At 45.5% G+C, this 21,983-nt stretch overlaps 2 protein-coding genes across 6 annotated transcripts in view; one reads left to right on the top strand and one right to left on the bottom strand.

The window, feature by feature from the left end:
* RHPN2 (rhophilin Rho GTPase binding protein 2) overlaps positions 1-2,526 on the bottom strand; it is a 55,126-nt gene extending 52,600 nt beyond the window's left edge. For all 3 annotated transcript variants that reach the window (XM_036440614.2, XM_036440615.2, XM_045582577.1), the window contains exon 1: positions 2,376-2,526. In XM_036440614.2, coding sequence (XP_036296507.1) covers positions 2,376-2,444 — 69 coding nt within the window. In that variant the 5' untranslated portion in view covers positions 2,445-2,526. The remainder of the gene's footprint in view (positions 1-2,375) is intronic.
* Positions 2,527-13,723: 11,197 nt separating this feature from the next.
* The window catches only part of GPATCH1 (G-patch domain containing 1), a 58,410-nt gene continuing 50,150 nt past the window's right edge, over positions 13,724-21,983 (top strand). For all 3 annotated transcript variants that reach the window (XR_006741828.1, XM_036440727.1, XM_036440726.1), the window contains exon 1: positions 13,724-13,856. Coding sequence is in view for 2 of the 3 variants with exons in the window: in XM_036440727.1 (XP_036296620.1) it covers positions 13,784-13,856 (73 nt within the window). In the remaining variant the exon portion in view is untranslated. The remainder of the gene's footprint in view (positions 13,857-21,983) is intronic.

The raw sequence follows: 21,983 nt of genomic DNA, 5'->3' as shown, positions 1-21,983 counted from the left end.
ACACCTCAGCTGTCAGGGTGGTCTTTTCTGTGACATGAATCTCACACATCTGGTCCTGCATAAACCACTTGGATGGATCCCTGACTCTCTTCCCAAGCATTCAGTAAGCACAACCTCCCCCAACAACCTCCACACCCAGAGGCTTCCTTCCATTCGTCTCAGGGGGTGTGATTTAATGTTATACACGTGTGCGGAAGCCTTCTGCGGGGCCATAGCCGACTAGGGTTAGGGCTAGTCATGGGGGCTCGGCAGCTCCATCTTTGCTGGGTAGTGGTGATGTCCCTCCTGGTATTTGGACCCATCCCCTTGGAGCCTTGAATCCTTCCCAGGTGGGGGAGGAGGAGGGATGTGAAGGTTTGTGATGCTGCCTCCTCCCCACTCTAGATCCCACCATTGTCAGAGGCTTCTCCTCTACCTATCATTCAAGGAGACTTTTTTTAGGCCAAATTAGCTTCTACCACAGATCAGGAAGGGTTCAGTGCTAGCACCTTTTATTTATTTATTTAATAAATTAAATATTTATTTTATTTAATCCTCCCACAAGAATATGTTTTTATTGATTTGAGAGAGATGGGGAGAAAGATAAACATCAAACTGTTGCCTCCGGTACACGCCCGAACAAGGGTTGAACCCAAAACCTAAGAATAAGTCCAGACCAGGAATCGAACCCGCAACCTTCTGATGATCCAACCAGCCTAGGCACCGGGCCAGCGTGGCACCCTCTTTTTTACATTCTTTGGACTGGTATGATATAGCACAATGATCATTACAAGGTCTCCTTTTCAAAAGACATGTTTCTCGTTGTAAACCAGTGATTCACCTAATTTCACACCCATTATTCTCTTATCCACAGAAGCTGCATCTAAAAAACATCCCACTCTGGATCTTGTCATGGCTCCCTGGCTATCTGCTCTTTCCTGAGCACATCTCCCGCCGGAGAACCTGTTCTGGAAGGCTTGGGAACCTAACCCTCACAGGTGCTCTCCGTCGCTCATTTCCTCCAGATGGTGCGGTAGCCCTGACCTCCTCCTGCTCAGAGAAACAATTCAGGGAGGAAATGAAGTCCCAAAAAGAGGCAGCAACTCACAGAAGACTATAGAGCAATTTTGTGGGGGTGGCAGTCGGGTTCCCGGGCCCTAGGACTGAGATCTAGTGATTCCCAGGCCCTGCCTCCTCCTGCAATTCCATGCCCTGTGATCCTCTGTCCCAAACACCACACATAATTAGAAGTTATAATCATGTAATTCCATGATGACATCTTTGAACTTAAATATACCTTAAAACTACTCTTTTTTTAAAAACGCTAAAAGCAATCCACTTAAAAAAAAAAAAAATTCCCCCACTCTGTCCTCACCTGTTTCCTGATCCCCCTCCAGTCCTGCCCAGCCCCTGGGGTCACCGCTCCCCACCAGAAAGCAAAGCCTCACCAGGAAGGAGGAAGATGCCAAGTCCCTTTCCCACTGGATCATTCGACTTGGAACAATTAAGAATTGATTTTTTTTTTTTTTCTGTGGGAAACAGTTTCACTTCCCTGTTTATAATTACACACTTTACCTTCGGTCATCTATCTTATAAAAAAAAAAAAAAACACAACAAACTCTCAACCCACCCAGTTAAACCTGGCCGAGCTCCAAGGGCTATTTTTAGACCAGCGTGGACCTGCGAGGAGGAAGGGTGGGAGGTGTCACCGAGTCCAGGCTCCAAAGCATCTTCGTGGCCCCGGCCTCGCCACCTGCGGGCGCCCCCCCCCCTCCCCCAACATCCGTCCCGCTCAGCGGGCTGGCCCCGTTTTTCGGAGGCCGCGCGGGGGGGGGGGGGGGGGGTCGCCTGTACACGCCAAGCTACTGCGAAGCCCGCACTGGCCCAGGTGCCTCCAACCATCGAATAAATCACGTTTGGATCGAATGAAACAATAAAGCTGTTTGCAGGAAAAATAAATCAATCACGTTGGCCGCGCTCGGGCCCTTCAGGGCGACTTGAGGTAGGAGAAGGGGCGACGCCCGAGGTCACCTCCCACCACAGCTCTCCCCCGCCCTCTGAAAAATCCAAGAGACGGATCCTAGAGGCAAAGGACCGCCAAGTCGCTTCCCTCCATCTCTCCTGCCCCGTGCCCCGGCCGAGCGCTCGGTCCTAATGCGCCGCGGAGAGGAGGAGGAGCGGGTCCCTGCCCCGGGCCCACCCTCCGGCCCCGGAAGCCACCTGCTCTCGGAGGCGGGTGCGTGGCCGTCCTGCCCCTCCGCACCCCGAGCTCGGCCCGCCTGCCCCCGGCCGGCGCGCTCACTCCCGCTCCGGCCCCGCGGACCCCGGCCGTGCCCTCCGCTGCCCGGGGAAGGGGGTCTGCGGCCCGCAGCTCGCCGCCCCCCGAAGCCACCGACCTTCCGAAAGTAGCCGTCGTCCTTCTTCTCCAGGGGCTGGGGGGCCGCGGGCCGGAGCGCGTCCGTCATGCTGGCGGCTCGGGCGCCGAGTGCCGACTGAGACTGAGTGGCCGCTGCGGCCCACGAGAGCGCTCGGACCGCCCCGCCCCGTCCCGCCCGCCGGCCCCTCCGCCCCCGCCGCGGGGCCGCCCGGAGGCGCGGAGACCCGGCGGGCCGTCCAGACCCCGCCCACCGCCCCGCCCCGGCTCCTGATTGGCGGGGGCACCGGCGCCCCGGGCGCGAGGCCTCAGCGGCTGCGGTGGGACCGATGGTCGCGCTGCTCGGGCTTCCCCGGCCTCCGGGACCTAGTCTCGGCGTCGAGCTGTCTCAGCCCGGGGTGCAGGGACGCGCCGGGGTCCCCGCGGCTGCACTGGCCCCGGCTGGCCGCCCGCCCTGCGTCTGGGGGCGAGCTCAGCGAACTAGGTGAAGCCGCGGCTCCTCCCGGCGCTCCAGCGGACAGTGATCGGACCTGGCGCCGCGGCCAGAGCGCGGGGCTGGCCGCCGAGGGGACCCCGGCCTGGTCCGTTCGGGTGCTCAGGGAGAGCTGGCCGCACGCCGAGGGCCTCAGCCCGGTTGGCGCGGCAGTCCGCTCCCCGTGCCCCCGTCCTCGCTGCGGACACGGGCAGATCCCTGGGGGATGCAGACGGCTCCCGGAGATGGGGTCCGCCCATGACGGGGTCTCCAGACTCGATGGATGTCCTCGAACATGTGTCTTAACCACCGCTTCAAACCCAGTTTTCTCAGCTACGAAATGGGGCCGGGTCCCCCTCTTTGGCTGGTGAAAGTATGACAACCAAGGTGCGCGTGAAAGCTCTCAGCTGGGTTAGGGGACGCACCTGGCTCAGCCAAAGCGAGATTTCGGCAACTTGGTTCGCTCTACCTTCTCACCCACCCCTGACCCGTAGACTCCAGACGACGCCCCTCAGAACCGGGTCCCAGCATCTGCGGTCCGGAGCCGGAAGCTCCCAGCCTCGGGGGCCTTGCCCCTTACCCCCTGGGCCGCCGTCCTGCGGTCACAAAACCCCTTCCCAGTTGCCGCAGTGTTTGGGGGCCGCGGTGGATGCCACGGGTAGAACAAAACAATCTACTTTCAAAGCAAGCTAAGCGTTTTCTTCTCATATATGTATATATATATATATATTTATATATATATATATATATATATATATATATATATATATATAATTTTAAAAGGAGGTGCATTCAGAGTTGTTCTAAAGTTTTAAAATAGTAACAACAACCAAGTAAATGTCAAAAATATCCACCTGTCACTACCAACTGCAAGATGCTGCACAAGAAAAGGTGTTCCCGGAAAGGACTTTTAATTTTAAGAAAAAAACCTGGAGAGTTTTAACCAGCTCAGCGCTGGGACAGGTGAATGGGGAAATTAGCAGGTGCAAAACACTCTCCTTATCTCTTAGGGTAAGAAGTTATGGGTGACCAGCTAATTTAATATGTTAGTCATCCTATGACCCATCGCCTTGAAAAGGTACCACCCCGACTGTGTGTGAGTGTGCGTGGGGAGGGAAGGGGGGATTAACCAAAGAACTATTTTAAAAATTATTTTTATTGATTTCAGAGAGGAAGGGAGAGGGAGAAACAGCAACATTGATGAGAGGATCATTGATGGGCTGCCTCCTGCATGCCCCGCAACTGGGATAGAGCCCTGCAATCTGGGCATCCAACTGTGACCTCCTAGTTCATAGGTCATTGCTCAACCACTGAGCCATACCAAAGAACATATATGAATATATGCATAGTCCATGGGCACAGACTAATAATTCGTGAAGGGGTGTGGTGGGACTGGAGCGGGGGATCCAAGGAGGTGGGGAATGGGACATCTATAATACTGTCAACAATAAAAAAATAAATTAAAAATAAAAGAACATTTTTTACCAAAACCACACATATACAAAAAGTATCACCTCCAGACACAAAACAGCTGCTTTGGTTTCTGGGATCCTGGGGGTGGTGGGTCACTCTAACATTTGTAATACTATTCCTGTTACTACTGCTTCTATGATAATAAAGTTATCAATAGGACCTCAACTCTAGCCAGAAAATTTATAGCTATTATGTTTCATTCCCATGACCCTTCTATAAATAAATGGATTAAATAACCTCCATTTGATAAGACTAAGGCTCAGAGGACTGAAGTGGCCAATAGCACACTCCTCTGTGTCTGAGATCAGTTTTAGTTCAGGCCTGCTCACTGTCATTCACTACCATCTTCAGATTTCTATCACCTTGAAGTTCCAGTCAGTTTTTGATTTGTCTCATATACTAACGTTTCACTTATACTATTATTGATTTAATAGTATTTAAATTTACTCACTTTATTTAAACAAACATTATTTAAAAAAAAAACAAAAAACAACTTAAGTCATAAGGAGAAAACCAGGAGCATTTTGCCATATAGGGAGGTAAAAGTTAACATAGTGAAAACCAAAATCTGGTATTTAATCTAGCCTGACACCATTGCCTTTTTATTTTTTTATTTTATTTTTTTATATATATATTTTATTGATTTTGTACAGAGAGGAAGGAAGAGAGATAGAGCGTTAGAAACATCGATGAGAGAGAGTCATCGATCAGCCACCTCTTGCACACCCCCTACTGGGGATATGCCCGCAACCAAGGTACATGCCCTTGACCGGAATTGAACCCGGGACCCTTCAGTCCCCAAGCCGATGCTCTATCCATTGAACCAAACCAGTTTCGGCCACTATTGCCTTTTTAAACTGATTCTTTGATTAAAAAGGAACAGCAAGAGAAGGAAGCATGATGTTAAAGACATACCAGCCTACTCTAGGGCTAGCTCCTGAGCATCTTTGGAGGAAATCTCTGAGTCCCAGCAGGCATTTCCTGGCTGTGTGAGCCACATGGGTATCACTCCTTGGGGCATGTAGGACTAGACATTCTTGTGGCTCTGATAAGATTGTAATTAACTAGTAACACTATAATTAATAGTAATATCAAGGTAAGAAACATTCAAGCCTGTGAAGAATTTTTGTAAATTTATTTGAGCCAAACTGTTACCAAATGCCAGGAAGCAGAATTTCAATGAGTTGAGATAATGCCCCAGAGAATGGCAGTTTTGCACCCAGTTTTATACACTACAACCAAAGGAAAAGATGTAATTGGGTTACATGGAATCCACTGGTGACAGATTAGGAAGGCAGGAGAAAGCAAGTGGTGAAACCTCTGGGATTGGATAAAAAGTAAAATAATAGACACACTTCTTTTACGTAGGTGGGTTCAGGATAGTTAGCAGTTAACTCAATAACAATGAAGGGATTTATGGTCTCTGCAGAGCAGTGCCTGTGCTTTGAGAGGCATGAAAAAAGGAAAGCTACTTTGACATTTCAGTGATATGTTTTTTTTGTTGTTGTTGTTTTTTTAAATATGTTTTATTGATTTTGTACAGAGAGGAAGGGATAGAGATAGAGAGTTAGAAACATCGATGAGAGAGAGTCATCAATCAGTTGCCTCTTGCACACCCCCTACTGGGGATATGCCCGCAACCAAGGTACATGCCCTTGACTGGAATCGAACCCAGGTCCCTTCAGTCCCCAAGCCGACGCTCTATCCATTGAGCTAAACCAGTTCCGGCTGATATGTTATTGTAGATGCAAAAAGACAATAGGTTCAGTTAAGGTAAAGATTGACCTTTGTCAGGGGAAATACCAATCTAGAATATGACTACTCACCATAAACTGCTTTTTGTTTAAAAAGTTTTGAATTACAGCCCTAACTGGTTTGGCTCAATGGATAGAGAGCGTCAGTTCTCGGATTATAGGGTCCTGGGTTCAATTCTGGTCAAGGTGAGTTCAGGAGGCAATAAATCGATGTGTCTCTCCCTCTCCCTTCCACTCTCTCTAAAAATTAATGGGCCCTACCTGGTTTGGCTCAATGGATAGAGCATCAGCCTGCAGTCTGAAGGATCCCAGGTTTGATTCATATCAAAGGCATATGCCTGGGTTGTGGGCTCCATCCCTAGTAGGAGGCATGCAGGAGGGAGTCAATCACTGATTCTCTCTCATCATTGATGTTTCCCTCTCTCTGAAATTAATAAATAAATAAAAATGTAATGATAAAAAATAAAAATCAATGGAAAAATATCCTCTGGTGATCCTCTGGTGAGGATTAACAACAACAACAAAGGTTTAATTACAGACCATCCTTTGTGGTTACTTAATTATTTAATTTTATTTATTTATTTTATTTATTTGTTACTTTAGGTCTCTGATTTTTAAAAAATATATATTTTATTGATTTTTTACAGAGAGGAAGAGAGAGGGATAGAGAATTAGAAACATTGATGAGAGAGAAACATCGACCAGCTGCCTCCTGCACACCCCCTACTGGGGATGTGCCTGCAACCAACGTGCATGCCCTTGACTGGAATTAAACTTGGGACCTTTCAGTCCGCAGACCGATGCTCTATCCACTGAGCCAAACCGGTTTTGGCTCAACCCACCTTCTTATCTGCAGTTTCCTGAGAAGATTCTGAGATTTGTGCTTTCTTGCATATCTGAATAAGAAAGGTATGGACAAGAAAGGTAGAGGGGTTTTAAGTTGTTTAAATATCAGAATGTCCATACCTGTATATAATTTTAAAAATGTATTTTTACTAGGCGCCAGGTGCACAGATTTGTCCAGGGTGTCTCGCCCAATCCCAATTGGCTGGAACCCAGCAGCAAGTTAACCTACTGATCAGAGAATCTACCCCTGGTGGTCAAAAGAATGGTCCGGTCGGACATTTAGCATATTAGGCTTTTATTAGGATTGATGCCGGAAACCAAAACTGAACATTGTCACTGGTATGTAAAGAGAGCTGGCCAACCTTGATGACTCTGAATGGTCAGAGCTATTAACTCATTGTCTAGGTCAGTGTTTCCCAAATTTTGACATATGTGTACCCCTTCTATAATTTTTGTATCGCTGAGTACCCCTCGTACTCATGAGAACGTAGAATTAGGCACAGCTAAGCACAATGCAGTGCATATCCCCACCAAACTCCGGTGCAATGCGTACCCCTGGGGGTACGCATACCATACTTTTGGAAACACTGGTCTAGGTTGAGTTCACTAGTGGTAAAATGTAAAAAGAGCTGGGTAACTGAAACCAAACATTGTTCCCTGGTAGTAAAATGTAAAAAGAGCTGGCCAACCTTGATGGCTCTGAATGGTCGGAGCTATTAACTCATGTCTAGTAGAGATAGTGGTAGTTGAGGCAACTTTAATTTGTTAATTATATATAAGTTCTTATTGATTTTTTGTTGTTGGAATTTCCTGCCTATGAGATGTCTTTGTTTCAGAATATCAATAAAAGGAATGGTAAGCCGAAACAGTTTTGGCTCAGTGGATAGAGCATCGACCTGAAGACTCAAGGGTCTCAGGTTCAATTCTGATCAAGGGCATGTACTTTGGTTGCGGGCACATCCTCAGTAGGGGGTGTGCAAGAGGCAGCTGATTGATGATTCTCTCTCATCGATGTTTCTAACTCTCTATCCCTCTCTCTTCCTCTCTGTAAAAAATCAATAAAATGTATAAAAAAAAAAAAAAAGGAATGGTAAAAGGCCAGAGCACTGGGTAGTCCTCCCCTAGAGGTGGACTCCCGCCTGGCCCCCATTTTCCCAAATTAACTCTTTTCCAGTCTCTCTCTTCATTTTAATGTGTGGCCTTCTCCAGAAACCGGACTCTGAGTGGGTCCTGAACCACACGGTCGTGTTAAGGGATCCCACAGATTGATTTTTAGAGTTAGGGAAAGGGCAGGGGGTGGGGGGAAGAGAGAGAGAGAGAGAGAGAGAGAGAGAGAGAGAGAGAGAGAGAGAGAGAGAGAGAGAGAGAGAAACATCAATGTGAGAGTGAAACATCCATCAGCTGCCTCCTACACAACTCCTACTAGAGATGGAGCCCAAAACCCAGACATGTGCCCTGACTGGGAATCAAACTGGCACCCTTTGGGTGCATGCTCAACCAACTGAGCCACACTGGTCAGGGCATACCTGTATATAATTTTTATTAGATTTTATTTGAGTTAAACTGATCACAATTGCTGGGAAGCAAAATCTCAAATGCTCCAGAGAATGGGTTTCAGTTTCTTTTATCTTTCTGGAAATAAGGAGGTTGGGTTCCAAGAGCCAACATTCCAAGAAAAAGTGCAATCTACCATCTCTTAAAAGTTGGATGTGGGAATTGTTTTATTGTTGCTTTCGCTATATTTTGTTGTTGTTGTTGTTGTTGTTGTTAACCCTCACCGGAATATATTTGTTCCATTGACTTTTAGAGAGGAGAAGGGAAGGGGAGAGATGCACAGAGAGAAACATCTATGTGAGAGAGACACATGAATTGGTTGCCTCCAACACACATCCTGACTGGGGTAGGAATCAAGCCTGTAACTGAGGTATGACTGGATTTGAACCCAAGACCCTTTAGTCCAGGGACTGATGCTCTAACCACTGAGCAAACTCACTAGGGCTTAAATTCTTTTAAAAATTGAATTTATTGGGGTAACATGAGTTAATAAAATTATATAGGTTTCAGGTGTACTTCTATTATACATCATCTATATATTGTATTGTGTGTTCACCACCCCATGTCACATCACTTTCCATCTCCATTTATCCCTTCTCTACCTCCCTCAATCCCCCTTTTCTTTTGCTATATTCTTTTAGTCTTTGGAGTCTAGATTCAAAAAGAGAGCATATAGACTCCATTTCTATTTATTTATTTATTTTTACATCTTTATTTTTATTTTTTTATTTAGTAACTACCATTTATTCTTTTTTTGTTTTTGTTTTTAAATAATAGGTAAATCTTTATTATTCATATTATTACAGGTGTCCCTCTTTCCTCCCTCTTCCCCCATAGCTGCCCTCCACCTAATTCACAACTCCACCCCATGTCCTTACCCCTGCCCTGTCTTCATCTATAAGTGTAAGATTTTTGTCCAGCCGAAACCATTTTGGCTTAGTGGTAGAGCGTCGGTCTGTGGACTGAAAGGTCCCGGGTTCGATTCCGGTCAGGGGCATGTACGTTGGTTGCGGGCACATCCCTGGTAGGGGGTGTGCAAGAGGCAGCTGGTCGATGCTTCTCTCTCATCGATGTTTCTAGCTCTCTCTCTCCCTTCCTCTCTGTAAAAAATCAATAAAATATATTTTTTAAAAAAAGATTTTTGTCCAATCTCTTCCCTTACCCCTCAGACCCCCTTCCCCTTGAGAATTGTTAGTCCAATCCCTTTCTATGTCCCTGATTCTATTATATTCACCAGTCCATTTTGTTCTTTAGATTTTTTTATTCACTTGATTTTTAGATTCACTTGTTGGTAGGTATGTATTTGATGTCTTTTTGTTGTTCATAATTTTTATCTTTACCTTTTTCTTCTTTTTCCTCTTCTTAAAGAATACCCTTCAGCATTTCATGTAATCCTGGTTTGGTGGTGATGAACTCCTTTAACTTTTTCTTGTCTGTGAAGCTCCTTATCTGACCTTCAATTCGGAATGATAGCTTTGCTGGTTAGAATATTCTTGGTTGTAGGTTCTTGTTGTTCATCATTTTGAATATTTCTTACCACTCCCTTCTGGCCTGCATAGTTTCTGTTGAGAAATCAGCTGACAGTCGTATGGGTACTCCCTTGTAGGTAACTAGCTGTTTTTCTCTTGCTGCTTGTAAGATTCTCTCTTTGTCTTTTGCCCTTGACATTTTAATTATGATGTGTCTTGGTATGGTCCTCTTTGGATTCCTCTTGCTTGGGGTTCTGTGTACTTCCTGAACTTGTAAGTCCATTTCTTTCACCAGGTAAGGAAAGTTTTGTCATTATTTCTTTCAATAGGCCTTTAATATCCTGCTGGCTCACTTCTTCTGGCACCCCAAAAATCTGGATGTTGGTATGCTTTAAGCTGTTCCGGAGGCTCCTTATGCTATCCTCACACTTTTGGATTCTTCTTTCTTTCTGCCTCTCTGGTTGGGTGATTTTTTTCTTCCTTATATTCCAGATCTTTGGTTTGATTCTTGGGGTACATTGATCTATAGTTGAGTTTCTGTATATTCTTTATTTCAGAGATTGTAGGCTTAATTTCTGACTGGTCCTTTTCCATTTTTGTTGGTATTCTCATTAAGTTCCTTGAAGGTCTCACCAAGCTCCTTGGAAGTCTCATCAAGTTCCTCAAAGGTTTTTAGAAGATTCTTGAGTAATCTTATAAATGTGATTCTGAACTCTGTGTCGTCCAGTAGTTTACTTTCCTCCATCTCTCCCATTTGTGACATGTTTCTGTGTCTTCTTATTTTGACTCCCTCCCTGTGTTGATGGAGTGGCTTTGTGTGGTAGGTGACCTATAGAGACCAGTAGCTCAGCTTCCCCAATCATCTGAGGTGGTCGCTTTTGGTATATCCCTTTGTGGGCTGAGTGCAAAGTCTTGGTGTAATTAAGCCTTGATTGCTATTGGTACACTGGGAGGAATTGACTCCAGGCTAATTGTTTGTCTATAAAGAAAGAACTGCTGTGCTAGAGACACCTTTTGTTTCAGTGGGGCTTTGGTGCTCACTCAGTCCGTCTCCTTTATGTGTCACTTATTGGTGTGAGGGGTTAAAACTGAGCACTAGGAACACTGGCTTCTGGATCTCCAATGGGGTGCAGTTCAGCTACTGTCTGAGGCCACTCTGCAGGAGCTATCACAAGAACTATAGTTTTCTCCTGTTTGCTTGGAACTTGGCAGTTTTGTTGCTGGAGCTGCAGTTTATATCCTTAAGCTGCCACAATAAAGGCAATTTATATGCAAAAGCAGCTGTGTGGTGCCTGGGCCGGTCTGTAGAATGTGCAGGTGGGGCCTCAGGGTGGGGCCTCAGGGTGGGGCGGGGCCTCAGAGTGGGGTGGGGTCTCAGGATGTCACTAGGCTGGGGTGTGGCTCACATGATGGCTGCCATCATCCTTCCCTGCCCTGCCATGTTTCCAAGTCCCCGCATTTCCAAGTCCCTGTGTCCCTGCGACCCAGTGCAATAAACAATGATTGCTGCGCGCACCTCTGCAAGAGAGTCACCCTCATTTTCGATCCCGATGGCCAACAGACCAGCTTCTCCCCGTAGGCGTCTGAGTCCCCCTCGTAACCCCAGAAACTGAATTTCAAAGTGATCGGGAGCTTGTTTCCCTTCAGGTTGAAAAAAAAAAAGCCGGTGCCCAGTAGCCTGCCACCAGCCCGATTTGCGTGCTTCTGTACCTAGGCTCTTCAGCTTTTCAGTGCTTGCACTCCTTTCTCTTTCAGCCAGCCTTCCCGTGGTTTTCAGTGATAGATGTCCTTTATATTAGTTTTAATTTTGAAATTGTTGTGCGAGGTGGCAGACCAGTTGTTTACCTATACCGCCGTCTTGGTTTTTCTTTTTATATTTATGTTTATTTTTGTTTATTGATTTCAGAGAGGAAGTAAGAGGGAGAGGGAGAGAGAGACATCAAAGATGAGAATAGGTCCCAGGCTGCCTCCTGCACATCCCCTACTGGGGACTGTGCTCAAAATTGGGGTGTGTGCCCTGACTGGAAATTGAATCATGACCTCCTACTGAATAGTGAGCCACACTAGTGAGGCTAGACTCCACTTCTTCTTTTTTTTTTTTTTTTTTTTAATTATATTTTATTGATTTTTTACAGAGAGGAAGAGAGAGGGATAGAGAGTTAGAAACATCGATGAGAGAGAATCATTGATCAGCTGCCTCTTTCACATCCCCTACTGGGGATGTGCCCGCAACCAAGGTACATGCCCTTGACCGGAATTGAACCCGGGACCTTTCAGTCCAAAGACCCACGCTCTATCCACTGAGCCAAACCGGTTTTGGCTAGACTCCACTTCTTGATGGGAAACAATTTTAGAACCCGTGGTGTTTTGTGTTTTTTTTTTTTTTTAATTTTTATATTTGGTAACTTTTGTGGGTATGTATTTATTTATTTTTAATTCTTACCTGAGGATATGTTTATTTTATTTTATTTTATTTTGTTTTAGAGAGAGGAAGGAAGAAAGAGAAAGCGCGCATGAAAGGGAAACATCAATGTGAGCAATATCTATTGTTTGCCTCCTGCATGCGCCTGGGACCAGGGATTGAACCTGCAACCTATGTAGTATGTGCATGGGAACGAAGCTCCAACCAACTGAGCCACCCTGCCAGGGCCTCGTTCTTATTTTCAAAATTATTTATTGAATGTTTACCACCTGCTAATCATTATTCTAAGCTCTGAGGATACAGCAAAGAAAAAAACCCCTATGTTCTTATGGAGCTTACATCCCAATAGAGAAATATAATATATATAATAAAGTAAATCAAATATAAAGTGTGTTAAAAATATAGGGTCAGAGAAGGTTTCACTGAGAAAGCAACCTTTGAGCAGAGCCTTGAGGAAGGTGAGGCAATGAGTCATGTGGTATCTGGGAGAAGAACATTCTAAGCAGAGGAAACAGAAAGTGCAAAGGCTTTGAGGTCAAATGTGCTGGGAATATTTAAGGAACAGCCCCACGCCCAGAGAGTGGGGATGGGTGGTGGTGGTAGGGGTGGGGTGGGGTGGGGACATTTTAACAACAGCCTAGTGATTGACTCACAGCCTTCTGACCCTCATTTGAAAACTTGGGCTTCTAGGTCTGGTTTTCAGCTCAGCCTTATCCCTTACTAGCTGAGCTTCATTTTCCTCTGATGTAAAAATAATTTTGGGTAGGATAACAGCACCTAATTTGACAGGTGTTTTGTTTCTTTAGGCTCAGTAAGGGAGCCCTCAGCATCCCCCACCCACCTCACAGCAACCTCTTCCTTGTCTGCTTGCCCTTTCTGGTTTTCTTTCTCTTTTCAGATTATTTCCTTTTCTCTCTCTCTCTCTCTCTCTACTTCTCTCTCTCCCCCTTCTCTCCCCGACTCCTCTTTACCCTTTTCTTTTAATCTCTCGTTTATTTTTCTCTTTTGATCAAGCGTTGTCTTGGTCTTCTTTCACCACGAGCCACGGGGTTTCCACGTGTGTGCATCCCTCCAGAGGTCTGGAAAGGGGTTCCACGTATGCAAGATGTATCTGGGAGCACAGGGACTTTCCCAGCAGGTGACGGGGTGGTGCGGAGGGGTATCTGCTGACAGTCAGGGCAAAGGGCAAGGGCCAGGGGGCCCGCCCTGTGGCCAGACAGCCGGGTGGTTTCCCTCTTCCCTCAGGCGTCTCCTAGCGTGGGCGTTTAGCTTTCCCTAGTCTCCCAGGCAACGCCTTCCAGGCCCGCCTCCTGCAGACGAGTGTGAGAGCGAGGCGCGGGCCTGAGGCCGGAGGCCTAGGTTTGAGCGGCGGGAAGAGCGGAAGGCTTTTGGCCGGCCGAGGCCTCCGTAGCGAGGGGGCGGGGCCCGGGAGGGAGCAGGATGGCGGCGCCGGACAGTGACAGCGACGAGGACTTGGTTAGCTATGGGACAGGCTTGGAGCCCCTGGAAGAAGGTGCGAGTCCGTTTGGGGTTCAGGATTCGGGGAGAAACGCATAACACTTGACTGACTCCGGGCCATGACTCCCAACTGCGGGCGCTGGGGACGGCGAGGAGCGAGGCGGGCGCCGAGCTGCCGCGGTGCTCACGTTCTGGCGGGGCGGGCGAGAGACTCAGCGGGATGGGAAATAGCCAGGTGACGAGACAGGCTCCTGTGAGAGTGGGGTTTGGGGTGGTCAGGCACGTCTTTACTAGGAGAGCATGCTTGAGGTCAGATTTGAAACAGAGGAAGGAACCATCCGTACGTGGATCTGGGGCCAGAGCGTTTCAGGTAGCTCGGCCGATGCACAGGCTCTGCAGTCGGAGCAGACTTGCAGACGGAGGGGCAGAGCAGGACTGGTGTCGGTAGAGCAGAGAGTGTAGGAGTGTGGGGGAGTTCGTTGGGGAGTTCACACAGGGGAGAGATGTATATTTGAAAGGTTATTCTACCTATTTTGAGAATAGGCGTCGGGTTGGGGGCGGGCAAGAGTGAAGCAGGAAGATCAGCAAAAAGAGGTCTGGAGATAATGATGTCTTAGCGGTGGCGGTAGTGTCCTGGGTCGATATATACGTTGAAAGCAGAGTTGACAGGAGTTGCTGGTGGAATGTAGGGGAGGGCAAGACAAGCAAGCTTCTCTCCCATGTTCTGGCCTGGTCCTCTTAATGGCTTGATTTGTTCAGCAAACTATGTATTGAACGCCCAGTGAGGACTGATGGCAGTTCTTTCCTGTGGGAAAGACAAAGGAAGCATGGTGGGCGGGGAGTTACTTGCACACCTCCTATTGGTGGAGATCTCTTTCCTACCCTGACCACATCCTGCTAGTTGGTTGTACTTTTGGGACATTTCCACTGGCCCTTTTATTACCTATGAACAGTTCTAATCATTAGAAACTTCTGCCGTATACTGGCCCTGCTTCCATCCTCTGCTTACGAAAGACAGAGAAAGGCTAGTCTGCTGACAGCTCTTTATGTGTTTGAAGACAGCCTTTGAATTTTTTTAAGACATCTCTGTACCATGCTTAACATCCTTAGCTCTCAGATACATTCATTCAAAGTCCTCTACCCCGGTTTGTCAAAGCCTTTCTCCAAGTATGGTGCCAGAGTGTGGGTAGAACAGGGCCATCACCACCGTGCCTTTCATTCTAGACTGAATTTTTAAATATAGTCTAAGATTACATTAGCTTTATTGGCAAATACATCACCCCATGATCTCAGAGAATTTGTTGACAAAGATCCTTTATTTAAAGAGTTTCAAATCAAGTTAAGAGCTGTCAACTTGAGAAACATTCAAGCCTGTAGATTAGGGGTGTCGAACTCAATCAGAGAAGGGGCCAAAATCTAAAATCCAGCCTAAATCGCGGGCCAAATGGTTTACTGAACAGTCATAAACTGTCATTGTGATGGAAACGCAGCGGAGTGCAGTGATGACAGCGCGGTGCGGGCCACATTGCAAGGCCTGGCGGGACGGATTTGGCCCGCGGGCCTTGTGTTTGACACATGTGCTGTAGATAATTGGTAGAAGAGTTTGAGTTTCTTTGAACCAAACAGGATAAGCCTGGATGCAAGATCTCAACAGACTAAGAAAAATGCCTCCCAAAATGATAGTTTACCAAAACGATGATTTACAGGTGTTTTATTATGATTATGATTATTACTTTAAAAATATATTTCATTGATTTTTTTTTTACAGAGAGGAAGGGAGAGGGATAGAGTTAGAAACAGTGAAGAGAGAGAGAAACATCAATCAGCTGCCTCCTGCACATACCCTACTGATTCTGTGCCCGCAACCAGGTACAAGCTCTTGACCAGAATCTAACCTGAGACCCTTGAGTCCACAGGCCAATGCTCTATCCATTGAACCAAATCGGTTAGTGCTTATTATTATTTTTAACGCATTTGACCTGCCCGCTGTTGCTCAGCAGTTGAGCGCCAACCCATGAAGCAGATCACGGTTTGATTCCCAGTCAGGGCACATGCCTTATGACTCCATCCCCAATAGGGGGTGTGCAGGAGGCAGCCAGTCAATGATTCTCTCTCATCATTTATGTTTCTACCTCTCTTTCCCCCCCCCCTTCCTTTCTCTGAAATCACTAAAAAACATATTTTTAAAAAAAAAGCATTGGCCCTGGTCCACATGGCTTAGTTGGTTAAGCATCTTCCCATGCACCAAAAGGTTGCCAGTTCGATTTCTCATTAGGGCACAAGCCCAGATTGTGGGATCAATCACAGTCTGGGTGGATAAGAGAGGCAACCAATCAACATTTCTCTCTTAAATGGCTATTTCTCTCCCCCTCCTTCTCTCTCTAAAATAAATAAATAAATAAATAAACAAACAAATACATAAATTTTAAAAAAGGCATTTGGAGTTAAGGAGGGGACCTAAGGAAGATTAAATGAAATTGAGAGAAAGCAAGGTGGGGATAGATCACGGGGCAGTTAACAAGATTATGTGTTCTCTTGAGAGTGGTTACATCTCTGAGGCGACTGAAAAGAGGACTTCTTTGGCATTTTAAAGATGTGTTACTTGCACACCTCCTTACATACACAAGAATAATGGACAGGGTTTGCTCAAGGCAAGGATAAATCTTTCTAGAAAAGTTACATGCTTTGGGTGTGACTACTCACCATGACATGCCTGTTAAGAATTTATGTTCAGGTCACCCTATGAGGTCACTGATCTTGTCAGACTTATTGTAGAACTCCCTTTTCGTCCACAGAACGAAAGTACGAGGTTCATAAGTGCAAATGTATGTGACAGTAGACAGGAAGTAATAACCTATGCAAACTAGCGGGAGAACTTGAGAAAGCAGCATGGGATCCTTTGAAAACTGGTTTGAATTTAGCTTTGCAGGGCAAGGGTTAAAATGCATAGTGGTGCTTTTTATAATCACCTTAGGCAGCTGTTCATATCTATATTATATTTCTGATCTCATAGTTGTTTCCTTGTGAAGTGACGTATTGACATAGTGACATAAATTAACTACTTGACCTATATTTTTCTAAATCTTCCTTTTTTGATGTTGCATGAAATCTGAAATGAAGCCTAATGGTCTAATCTTGCTTTGGACATGGAAGGAAAGGACATTTGATATATAGATTTTTTTTTTTCCTGGCCTGACATTATCCTTCAAATTCTCACTATTAGAACTTTTTAAAAAAAATATATTTTATTGATTTTGTACAGAGAGGAAGGGAGATAGTTAGAAACATCGATGAGAGAGTCATCGACCAGCTGCCTCTTGCACACCCCCTACTGGGGATATGCCCGCAACCAAGGTACATGCCCTTGACCGGAATCGAACCCGGGACCTTTCAGTCCCCAAGCCGACGCTCTATCCATTGAGCCAAACCGGTTTCGGCTCACTATTAGAACTTTTTAAAAATATACATATAAATTTTAATTTTAATTTTATTGATTTTAGAGAGAGGGGGAAAAAGGAGAAAGAGAGAGAATAAATCAATTTGTTGTTCCACTTATGCATTCGTTAGTTGATTCTTGTATGCGCTCTGACTTGGGATGGAACCTACAACCTTGGTATATAGGGATAACGCTCTGACCAACTGAGGTACCCAGCCAGAAGTTTGAGTATTAATTTGTTTCCCAAGCACTTTGACGTTTAAATGCATTCTGAGTACATTTTACATTATAACATACTAGACCCATAATCATTTTTGCTTCCTGCTTTGAAGTCTTAGTGACAGGTTGGACACACATTGTTAGAGGAAAGACTCCACTACTTAATTAAAGTTGCTGTCCCTGATAGAAAGGTTTACTGGCTGCACTGTCACACACAGACCCAGAGACATCATAGGCCCTCTGGCTGGAAGGAAGGGGGCACCAGTACTTACCTCCTCTTTCCTTAGACACTTTCACGTGGCTCTAGAATTGTCACCTCCAGCTCATCCTGTTACCAGAGGGGTTTGGGCCCCAAGTGTGTCTCCTAGGGCTCACTGGTAGTGTGTAGATTCTTGACTTCATGTAGGCAAGATTTCACAACATGAGTCCGGGTGGTTTTGAGAGTATGTTTATTAAAGGTGGGGACAATGAAATAAAGGAAGGGCTTGAGGAAGAAGAAATAAGAGGAGAAAGTCAGAGAAAAGGGGGCCTTGGAGACAGGTTCAGGGAGTAAGCCTGGGTCGAGATGCTGCTGCCCACTGCTCCCCTGATTGCAAGTCTTGTGGGGCCCTTAGAATTTAGGAGAATAAGAGCAAAGATACAAGACTTGGGTGTGCTCTAGTGAGAGCACACTGTGGATCCTTTGTCTTGAGGCTTTTAAAATCTTTTCTTGGCTGGCTAGGAATCCTAGGGGAAATCTACGAGGAGGGTCTTAACAGAATATTCATTAGCTTTCCAGGTGTGTCCTTCGATATGTTGATTCATCAAAAAGTGCACACAGACAGGTCATGTTATTTTCTGGTTAGTTTTATTTGTAAAGAATGCATTGAAGAGGGACTGGGACCTAGACTGGTCTGCCCAGGGAGAGTCTGGAATGTGTAAACCATTTGCTCCTAAGTGTCCTTGGTTAGGGAAGATAAAACCTGTGATTTATTAGCTGGCTATAAATTGCTCAAATTATTTGGCCTTGTCTAATTATTTTGTCTCAGTTTCCCTTATTCCACTTGTCAAGGACTTTCCCTACCTTACTATCCTGCCTGAATCCTAAACCAAATTAGTTTTAGGACCAGTTTCTTCCTCTTTGATTGCTATGACTCTCCCACTTAAAACGATCCAGTGTGGCTCAGTGGTTGAGCATTGACTTATGAACCAGGAGGTCATGGTTCAATTCCTGGTCAGGGCACATGCCCGGGTTGTGGGCTCGGTCCCCAGTGGGTGTTGTGCAGGAGGCAGTCCATCAGTGATTCTCTCTCATCATTGATGTTTCTATCTCTCTCTCCCTCTCCCCTCTTCTCTGAAATCAATAAAAAACAACTATCTGTGGCTCCCATCACCCATAAGACATGTCACAGACCCTGCAGCACCATGTTCAAGGCCCTCTTCATGATCCTCCCTTCGGGTTTCATGTTAAATTTCTTCCCTGCCAGCCAGTCAGACATCTGACAATACCCTTTCAGGCCTCTGTTTGGAATTGTGCTCATATTTGCAGCCATCAAATTCTGCTCCGGCTTAGAGTGACGGTGATGTTGTGCTCCTTACACATTGTCGGAAGAATTTCTATACGTGCAGGTCTCCTCTGCCAGGCGCTGGGCACCTGGGAGCAGGGATGGAGTTGCATTTAGTATTCCATCCCTGGGATCTGGAACAGCGCTGTTTCAGGAAGGCCCTCAGTAAACTTTTGGTCAGGGATGAGTGAAGGACAGTATGGGTGGTGTCCCTGGCCTGGAAACCAAGTTGAGATCTGATTTCAGCTTTGTACTATTAGCAGTGGACCTCAGGGCAGATACTTAATCAAAGCATCCTTATCAGGGTATGACATAATAATGTGTGTGACAAGAAAGGGTTAGTTATTACTAGTAGCAATAATTATAACAAGGCCTGGCTAAAATGCCACCTTCTCCCTGGAGTTTTCCATGCTGTAGTTAAAGGTGGCGCCTCTTCAGGAGTCCTGTGGTTGGCCCTCATCATCTACTGCCATGGGCCCTGAGCAGTTATCTGCAGATCTTACCCCCCCCCCCCCCCCCTTTTAGATCAGAAGCACCTGGAGAATGGAGCTAGACCAGCACCCAGCATTGGGAGGACCTGCCCTCTCCCACCTTAACCCGATGACTGTTCCCCGCAACAAACTGGCAATAGGTGCTAACATTGAGAAACTCTACCTTTGCTAAGAATCATGCCAGGTGCATGTGTGCGAATATAGTGTGTTTACTACTTTTCTAAGATATGGTGAAAATCTTGGATTGTGGGTCCTAAGTTGTAAGTTCTTTAAAATGAAATGTAATGATAGCTGATATTAACTGAGCTTTGCTAGGATCAGACACTGTGTATAGGTCTCTGAATGTGGTATTTAATCCTCAGCTTCAGTCTACAAGATAGGCTCTGTTGGAGGCTTTATTTTGTAGTTTTGGAGGCTAAGGCTTATGGAGATCAAGTAACTTGCCCACGTTTACAGAGCTAGCAGGTAAGGGAGTTTGAGCCTAGATTTGCTGATCTTCAAATTCTGTGGATTACTCTTGACTACCTTACTGTGAATTATACTCCAGAAATGACCTAGACACCTCATAAGCTACAAGTAAGAATTTAAGACAGTGAGACTGGAAGTTCTTTTATTTTTTTAAAATATATTTTTATTGATTTCAGAGAGGAAGGGGGAGAGAGAAGGAGGGAGGGAGAGAGAAACATCAGTGATGAGAGAGAATCAGTGATTAGCTGCCTTCTGCATGACCCCCACTGAGGATAGAGCCTGCAATGTGGACATGTGCCCTGCTTGGAAATCAAACCCTGACCTCCTGGTTCATAGGTAGATGCTCAATCACTGAGCCATACCAGCCAGGCAACTTCCTTTACTTTTTGTTCCATCTTCCAGAAGTAGTAACTGGCTTAATTATTATTATTTTTTAAATATATTTTATTGATTTTTTTACAGAGAGGAAGAGAGAGGGATAGAGAGTTAGAAACATCAGTGAGAGAGAAATATCGATTAGCTGCCTCCTGCACACCACCTATTGGGGATGTGCCTGCAACCAAGGTACATGCCCTTGACCAGAATAGAACCTGGGACCTGTCATTCCACAGGCCAACACTTTATCCACTGAGCCAAACCAGTTAAGACACTGGCTTAATTATTGAAGTAACAAATACACATGAACTTTAGGACACATCTTACCTATTGTGAATGGTAATAATAATAATAATAATAATAATATATAAAAAGCCAGGGGCGGTCATGACTGAAACAACTGTATGATGACCAAACAGCAGGTTGCATGGGGTGACAAGGTCAGCAGGGGGGTTAGTGAGGGATGACCAAACAACTGAACAGCAGGTTGCTTGGGACGACCAGGCTGTCAGGGGTCAGTTAGGGGTGATCAGGCCAGCAGGCAGAAGCAGTTAGGGCTGATCAGGCTGGCAGGGGGTGGGGGGAAAGTTAGGGGCAATTAGGCAGGCATGCAGGTGAGTAGTGAGGATCCAGCTGTTGTGAATTGTGAGAGAGATATCTGACTGCAGGTTTAGGCTCGATCCTCTGTACCAGTAATCAGACATCCCCCCAGGGTTCCCGGATTAGAGAGGGTGCAGGCTGGACTGAGGGGACCCTACGCCCCCCTCCCCCGCCCGTGCACGAATTTTGTGCACCGGGCCTCTAGTGGTAATAATAATAATAATAATAATAGTATTATCTCATACTTTAAAAGTATTTATTGCATGCCCTCTTCTTGCTAAGCACTTCACAGGCATTATCTTATTTAATTTGTATAACAATTCTATTAAATAGTTATTACTATTAGTTTCATCCCCATTTTATTTTTTAAGCTTATTTAAAATATGTTTTTATTGATTTTATTGATTTTTTGAGATAGCCATCTATTGGCTGTCTCCCACATGCCCCCTACTGGGGATTGAGCCTGTAACTCAGGCAAGTGCCCTGAGGGGAATCAACCAACTTCTTGGTTCATGGATTGACTACTCAACCTCAGAGCCACACCTGCTCATCCCCATTTTACAGATGAGGAAATTGAGGCACAGAGAGGTTTAGATGACTAAAGTCCCAGTGCTAGTAAACATGGAATTTCAGAGAGCTGTGGCTCTCAACCCTGTGTCCTCAACTACTGTATAACTTGCTTTCTGTATTGAATGTTTGAAACTAATTTGATGGTTACTTTTATTTTAGATTCAGAATTTCCAATTGGAGTTGATAAAACATTAAGTTTCTTTCTGCTTGTGTAACATAGCAACCCAATCCTTTTCAGTAAAATAGGAAAAGGAATGAGTAAAGAATAGTAACTATAACTCTAGTTCAGTGGTCGGCAAATTGCAGCTCACTAGCCACATGTGGCTCTTTGGCTCCTTGAGTTTTAGCAAAGGCCAGCTTGGAGTACCCTACTTTAGTTAATAACAATGTACCTACCTATATAGTTTAATTTAAAAAAATTTGGCTCTCAAAAGAAATTTCAATCGTTGTACTGTTTATATTTGGCTCTGTTGACTAAT

This window comes from Pipistrellus kuhlii, unplaced genomic scaffold, assembly GCF_014108245.1.
Source record: "Pipistrellus kuhlii isolate mPipKuh1 unplaced genomic scaffold, mPipKuh1.p scaffold_m20_p_17, whole genome shotgun sequence".
In the NCBI taxonomy this organism is placed as follows: domain Eukaryota; kingdom Metazoa; phylum Chordata; class Mammalia; order Chiroptera; family Vespertilionidae; genus Pipistrellus; species Pipistrellus kuhlii.
This window is presented reverse-complemented; position numbering and strand designations above follow the sequence as displayed.